Source organism: Solanum lycopersicum, chromosome 2, assembly GCF_036512215.1.
Source record: "Solanum lycopersicum chromosome 2, SLM_r2.1".
Classification (NCBI taxonomy): domain Eukaryota; kingdom Viridiplantae; phylum Streptophyta; class Magnoliopsida; order Solanales; family Solanaceae; genus Solanum; species Solanum lycopersicum.
This window is the reverse complement of record NC_090801.1, coordinates 19,190,901-19,199,341: the sequence shown is the minus strand read 5'-3', so window position 1 is coordinate 19,199,341 and position 8,441 is coordinate 19,190,901. Positions and strand designations below refer to the sequence as shown.

Here is an 8,441-nt window from a genome sequence, read left to right as displayed (position 1 = left end):
CGGTCAGACGACGTCGGGCGTGATATGCCATCATCGCCTTTGGGCAGCACACACGGTCAGACGTCGTCGGGTGTGGCATGCCATCATCGCCTTTGGGCAGCACCACATTGTCAGACGACGTCGGCCATGGCATGCTATCATCACCTTTGGAAAGAACACACGGTCGGACGACGTCGGTCGTGCCACGCCATCATTACCCTTGGGAAGCACACACGGTCAGACGACGACGGGCGTGGCATGCCATCATCTCCCTTGGGCAGCACCAAACGGTCGGACGATGTTCGGCGTGGCATGCCATCATCACCTTTGGGCAGCACGCACGGTCGGACGATGTCGGGCGTGCCATGCCATCATCGCCCTTGGCAGCACACACGGTCGAACAACGTCGGGCATGGATAGCAATTACCGCCTTTGGACAGCACATACGGTCGGACGACGTCGGTCATGACATGCCATCATAGCTCTTGGACAGCACACACGGTGGGAGGACGTCGGGCGTGACATGCCATCATAGCACTTGGACAACACACACGGTCTGACGACGTCGGGCGTGGCATGCAGTCATGGCCCTTGGACAGCACACACGGTCGGATGACGTCTAGCGTGGCATGCCATCATCGCCATTGGGAAGCACACATGGACGTATGACGTCGGGAGTGCCATGCCATCATCGCCCTTAGGCAACACACACAGTCAAATGACGTCGGGTGTGGCATGCAATCACCGCCTTTAGACAGCACACACGGTCGAACAACGTCGGGCGTGCCATACCATCATCGCCCTTGGGCAGCAAAGACGGTCAAACGACGTCTTGCTTGACATTCCATCATAGCCCTTGGACAATACACACGGTTGGACGACGTCGGGCGTTGCATGCCATCATCGCCTTTGAAAAGCACACACGGTCGGACGACGTCGGGCGTTCCATGCCATCATCGCCCTTGGGCAGCACACATGGTTGAACGATGTCGACGTGGAATGCCATAATCGTCGTTGGACAGCACATATGGTCGGACGAAGACGGGCGTGGCATGCCATCATTGCCCTTGGGCAGCACCAAACGGTCAGACGAAGTCGGGCGTGACATGCCATCATAGCTCTTGGACAGCACAAACGGTGGGAGGACGTCGGGAGTGACATGCCATCATATCCCTTGGACAGCACACACGGTCGGACGACGTTGGGCGTGACATGCCATCATGGCCCTTGGACAGCACACAGGGTTGGATGACGTCGGGCGTGGCATGTCTTCATTGCCTATGGACAGCACACACGGTCATACAACGTCGGCCTTGGCATGCCATAATGGCCCTTAGTCTACACACACGGTCGGACGTCGTCGGGCTTGGCATGCCATCATTGCCCTCTAACAGCATACACGGTTGGACTACGTCGAGCGTGGCATGCCATCATCGTCCTTGGGTAGCACACACGGTCGGACGGCGTCGGGCGTGGAATGCAAATATTTCCTTTGGGCAACACACAGGGTCGGACGACGTCGGGCGTGGCATGCCATCATCGCCTTTTGGCAACACACACGGTCGGACGTTTGGCGTGGCATGTCATCATCGCCCTTGGGCAGCACACACGGTCGGACGGCATTGAGCGTGGCATGCCATCATCGCCTCTGGGCACACACACGGTCGAATGACATCGGGCGTGGCATGCCATCATCGCCTTTGGACAGCACACACGGTTGGACGACGTCGGCCGTGGCATGCCATCATGTCCCTTGGAAAGCACAAACGATTGGACGACGTCGGGCATGACATGCCATCATGGACCTTGGACAGCACGCACGGTCGAACATCGTCGGGCTTGGCATGCCGTTATAGCCCTTTGGCATCACACACGGTTGGAGGACGTCGGGCACTACATGTCATCATCGCCTTTGGACTAGCTGACACGGTCGAACGACGTCGGGCGTGGCATGCCATCATCGCCTTTGGGCAGCACACACGGTCGAAAGACGTCGGGTGTGCCATGCCATCATCGCCCTTGGGAAGCACACACGGTAGAACGACATCGGGCGTGGCATGTCACAATCGCCCTTGGACAGCACATACGATCGGACGACGATGGGCGTGGTATGCCATCATCGCCCTTGGGAAGCACCAAACGGTCGGACAACGTAGGGCGTGGCATGCCATCATCGCCTTTGGGCAGCACACACGGTCGGACGACGTCAGGCGTGCCATGCTATCATCGCCCTTGGGCATCACACACGGTCGAATGATGTCGGGCGTGGCAAGCCATCACCACCATTGGGCAGCAGACACGGTTAGACGACGTTGGGCGTGCCATACCATCATCGCCCTTCAACGACACACACGGTCGAACGACGTCTGGTGTGGCATGCCTTCACCGCCTTTGGACAGCACATACGGTCGGACGACATCGGGCATGGCATTCCATCATCGCCAAGTGACAGCACACACGGTTGGACAACATCGGGCGTGCCATGCCATCATAGCCCTTGGACAACACACATGGTTGGATGACGTCGAGCGTGGCAGGGCCATCATGGCCCTTGGACAGCACACACGGTCGGACGACGTCAGGCGTGGCATGCCATCTTTGCCTATGGGGCAAAACACATGAACGGACGACGTCGGGCGTGTCATGCCATCATAGCCCTTGGACAGCACACACGGTCAGACGATGTCGAGCGTGACATGCCATCATAGCCCATTGATAGCACACACGGTCGGACCACGTCGGGCGTGGCATGCCATCATTGCCTTTGGGCAGCAAACACGGGCGGACGACGTCGGGCGTGTCATGTCATCATTGCCCTTGGGCAGCACACACGGTTAAACAGCGTCGGGTGTGGCAGTCCATCACCGCTTTTGGACAGGACATATGGTCAGACAACCTCGGGCGTAACATGCCATCATAGCTCTTGGACAGAAGACACGATTGGACGATGTCGGGCGTTACATGTCATCATAGCCCTTGGACAACACACACGGTCAAACGACATCGGGCGTGGCATGCCATAATGGCCCTTGGACAGCACACACAGTCGGACGACGTCAGGCATGGCATGTCATCATCGCCTTTGGGCAGAGCACACGAACGTACGACGTCGGCCGTGCCATGCCATCATCGCCCTTATGCAGCACACACAGTCAAATGAAGTTGGGTCTGGCATGCCATCACCGCCTTTGCACAACACACACTGTCGGACAACGTCGGGCGTGCCATACAATCATCGCCCTTGGGCAGCACCAAATGGTCGGACGACGTCGGGCATGGCATGCCATCATCGCCTTTGGGCAGCAGACACGATCGGACGACGTCGAGCGTGCCATGCCATCATTACCCTTGGGCAGCACACACGGTCGAACGACATCTTGTGTGGCATGCCATCACCGTCTTTGGATTGCACATACGTTCTGACGACGTCGGACATGGCAGTCCATCACCGCCTTTGGACACCACATTCGGTCGGAAGACGTCGGGAGTGGCAGTCCTTCACCGCCTTTGGACAGCATATACGGTCGGACAACGTCGGGCGTGGTACGCGATCACACCCGTTGGACAGCACACACGGTCGGACGACGTCGGGCGTGACATGCCATCATAGCCCTTAGATAGCACACACGGTCGGACGACATCGGGCGTGCCATGCCATCATCGCTTTTGGGCAGCACACACGGTCGATCGACGTCGGGAGTGGCATGCCATCATCACCCTTGGGCAGCACACACGGTTGGACGACGACGGGCGTGGCATGCCATCATCGCCCTTGGACAGCACATACGGTCGGACGACGTCGGGTGTGACATGCCATCATAGCCCTTGGACAGCACACACGGTTGGACGACGTAGGGCGTGACATGCCATCATAGCCCTTGGACGGCACAGACGGTTGAACAACGTCGGGCGTGACACACCATCATAGCCTTTAGACAGCACACAAGGTCGGACGACATCGGGCGTGGCATGCCATCATCGCCCTTGGGCAGCACACACGGTCGTTGACGTCGGGCGTGGCATGCCATCACCGCCTTTGGAAAGCACACATGGTCAGACGACGTCAGGCGTGTCATACCATCATCACCGTTGGACAGCACACACTGTCGAATGACATCGGGCGTGACACGCCATCACCGCCATTGGACAGAACATACGGTCGGACGATGTCCGTCGTGGCATGCCATCATGGCCCTTGGACTGCACACACTATCGGACGTCATCCGGCTTGGCATGCCATCAAAGCCCTTGGACGGCACACACGGTTGGACACATCGGGCATGGCATGCCATCATCGCCTTTGGCCAGCACACACGGACAGACGACGTTGGGCGTGCCATGCCATCATTGCCCTTAAGCAGCACATACGGTTAAACAACGTTGGGCGTGACATGCCATCACCTCCTTTGGACAGCACATACAGTGGGACGACATCGGGCATGACATGCCATCATAGCCCTTGGACAGCACACTCGGTCAGACGACGTCAGCCGTGGCATGCCATCATGGCCCTTGGACTGCACACACGGTTGGACGTCGTCGGGCTTGGCCGTCCATCATAGCCCTTGGACAGCACACACGGTCGGACGACGTCAGGCATGGCATGCCATCAAGGCCTTTGGGCACCACATACGGTCGGACGACGTCGGGCGTGACATGTCATCATAGCCCTTGGACAACACATACGGTCGAACGATGTCGGGTGTGACATTTCATTATAGCCCTTGGACAGCACACACGGTTGGACAACGTCGGGCGTGACATGCATTCATAGCCCTTGGACGGCACACACAGTTGGACGACGTCAGGCATGACATGCCATCATAGCCTTTGGACAGCACACACGGTCGGACGACGTCGGGCGTGACATGCCATCATCGCCCTTGGGTAGCACACACGGTCGAATAACGTTGGGCGTGTCATGCCATCACCGCCTTTGTATAGCACACACGTTCAGACGACGTCGAGCGTGGCATACCGTTAGACCCGCAAACTGCTTCATCTTACTACGTGCAGACATGCAAAGGACTTGGGCATTGGTCTTGGCATGGATGATGGCAAAACAGTGCAACACAAGTTTAAGGTTCTTGGGTGTTGGCAAGGCAACTTGAACGTGCATGGCTTACGTGCGGGCTAAGGGCATTGGCAAGGCAGCATGTTGACTTGATGAGGCAAGGCTGTGAAGACTGGGAAATATCAGGAACAAAGGCAGTTCACCCAAAATTGCTGAAATAAAACTAAGTGTTGGAAGACAGCTGAAATATTCTAAGGGTTGGAAGCTGGCAGAAATATTCTAAGTGTTGGAATGAAGCCTGAAATGTTCTAAGTGTTAGAATATTGATATTTCGTGTAGATAAGAATGTAATTTGAATTAGATTCTATCTGTTAGAAATATAGCTGTTGGAAAGTTAGTTTTGAACCCTGTGATGACAAGTGTCGGACATGTGTCATTTATAACCGCCGCATGTAACTGCCATTGTGCAGAATTTTGATTTAAAGGTGGAAATTTGTCTAAGGCAAAAACAGGGTGTTTTCTAGCCTTAGACTAATTCGTGAAGCCTTCCTTTGTATTACTTAAAGGTTAATAAAGGTTGGGACTGGTTCCTGTAAATTCTGTTGGTTGTTTGACGCTACTGTTTTAAGTATTTCCATACTTAGTCGATTTTCGTGGGTGCAAGTAGGCTGAGTGTTACAGATGTTTGTAAGGCTGCCTAGAGTGGTGTGCGATAAAAATAAATCGACCCTCTTTCAATTGGTATCAGAGTGCGGTTAAACAATGGTGAAAAATGCAGAATTATGGGAGTTGGCACGAAAAATTGAATCCTTCATCGGGTTTACTGAAGATATTTTGGGAGATCCTACGTTTGTGGATTTATTAACACAAATCATTGAGTTGAGAGTGGATGCTGAGAAAGTTCAGGGAGAAATTGGTGGATATCGACAGAATGTTGATAACCACATTACTGAAATCTTGGACTTTCGTACCACAACTACGCAAAAACTGGAGGGACTGCAGAGAGAAAATAAGAACCTTCATGCAGAACTCGTCATTTTGTGTCGGGCTGTGGACACGTTAAGTTCAACTCGTGTTGAATCGTCTAAGGTAAAAATTCCTGAACCTAAAGCCTTTAGTGCTGCAAGGAGTGCTAAAGAACTGGAAAATTTCATCTGGGACATGGAGCAGTATTTTACCGCTGTAAGGGTGCCGGACGCTGATAAGTTGAACATTACCACAATGTATTTGTCGGGTGATGCGAAACTTTGGTGGAGGACTCGTAATGCAGACGACGTAAGTGCTGGTCGTCCTAGAATTGATACATGGGATAAGCTAATCAAAGAGATGCGTGATCAATTTCTTCCTAGCAATGCATCTTGACTTTCAAGGGATAAATTGAAAAGGCTAAGGCAGACGGGTTTAGTGAGGGAATATATAAAGGAATTTACCTCTGTGATGTTAGACATACAAAATATGTCTGATGAGGATAAACTTCACAACTTCATTTCAGGCATGCAAGGCTGGGCTCAGAATGAACTACGAAGGCAGAATTTTAAAGATCTGCCCGAGGCTATTGCTGCTGCCGATTCACTAGTGGATTTTCGGACTACTCGTCCTTCAACAGACGTCCCCTCCACTTCAAAAACTAAGAAAAAGAATGAGAAGAAAGGGGACTGGAGAAAGGATAGTCGTAAAGACAATACAAATGATAAAGGAAAGGCACAAATGAAGGATGGGAAAGACAGGCCAAAGAATAAAGATGGAAATTCGAAGGGCTGTTGGACTTGTGGTGGTCCTCATTTGGCCAAATCTTGTCCAAACCGAGAAAAAGTGAATGCTTTGCTTGATGGTAACTTGAATCAAAGGGAAGAGGATGAAGAAATCATGGCTGCAATGGCCAACCCATTGGGATTGTCCTTCAATCACATTATGGGGATCAATAATGTTGGAGAAATCTCTAGTACTTCGAATCCTCATGCTTCCTTAATTCATATAGAAATGAAAGTGAAAGAACAATGTGTGATGGCAATGGTTGATACAGGGGCCACACACACGTTTGTAGATGTGAAGATTGCTACAAAATTTTGGCTGAAGTTGTCTAAAAGCCCTTCCTACGTCAAAACAGTCAATGCTAAGGCACAAGCCATTGTGGGCATGGCTTATGGTGTGTCTATGTCAACTAAAAGTTGGGTGGGAAAACATAACTTGATGGTGATGCCGCTTGGTGACTTTGAAATCATACTTGGGATTGATTTCCTAAGGAAATTCCAGTTTGTTCCATTTCCTCACTTAGATGGAGTGACGGTCATGAATGGAAGCAATGCTGGTTTTCTCAAAGGTGTTCATCCGTTTGGGGACATTAATAAAGTTGCAAAGAAGAAAGACAAGGAAATGTTGTTGTCTGCTATGTCAATCGACAAAGGGCTGAAGAAAGGTGAAGACACTATACATGCTGCCTTGGTCGAAGTGAAACCTGATGTGAAGATGGAAGTGCCTGATTGTGTTGCTGTTACTTAAACAGTATGCTGATGTTATGCCGCCTGAATTACCAAAGAAATTACCACCAAGGAGGGATATTGATCATAAGATTGAGTTGCTGCCTGGTACGGTTGCTCCTGCACAAGCTCCTTATCGTATGGCTCCTAAGGAATTGGTTGAACTACGCAAACAATTGAATGAATTGCTAGATGCTGGATTGATTCAGCCGTCTAAGGCTCCATATGGTGCTCCTATTCTATTTCAATAGACACAGGATGGAACAATGAGAATGTGTGTAGACTACCGGGTGGTGAACAAGGCAACTATAAAGAACAAGTATCCGGTTCCGTTGGTTTAAGATTTGATGGACAGGTTAAGCAAGGCATCCTGGTTCACAAAGCTTGATCTGAGGGCAGGTTATTGGAAGGTTAGGATAGCAGAGGGTGATGAACCAAAGACAACATGTGTAACTAGATATGGTTCCTATGAATTCCTTGTAATGCCGTTTGGGCTTACTAATGCCCCGGCAACCTTTTGTAACTTAATGAACAATGTACTGTTTGACTATCTTGATGACTTTGTTGTTGTTTATTTAGATGATATAGTCATTTATAGTCGAACATTGGAAGAACAAGTTGATCACCTAAGTCTGGTTTTGTCTCAATTAAGGAAATACACACTTTATGTCAAGATGGAAAAGTGTGAATTTGCTCAACAAGAGATAAAGTTTTTGGGGCATCTTGTTAGTAAAACCAAGTTTGAATGGATCCTAAGAAAGTGCAAGCCGTTGTTGATTGCCAGGCACCTCGTCATGTAAAGGATTTGAGGTCGTTTCTTGGCTTGGCTAACAATTATAGAAAGGTTATTGTTGGTTACTCAAAGAAGGCAGCGGCTTTAACAGATTTGTTGAAGAAGGATACAAAGTGGGTTTGGTCTCAATGGTGTGATGAAGCTTTTCAGAATTTAAAGATTGCTATCGCATCTGAAC

At 51.1% G+C, this 8,441-nt stretch overlaps 1 protein-coding gene across 1 annotated transcript; it reads left to right on the top strand.

Moving 5' to 3' along the window:
- Window positions 1-6,448: 6,448 nt before the first annotated feature.
- Window positions 6,449-7,492, top strand: LOC104645648 (uncharacterized). The gene has a single exon (XM_010317515.2). The coding sequence runs from the start codon at window positions 6,449-6,451 to the stop codon at window positions 7,490-7,492; it is 1,044 nt and encodes a 347-aa protein (XP_010315817.2).
- Window positions 7,493-8,441: the final 949 nt, after the last annotated feature.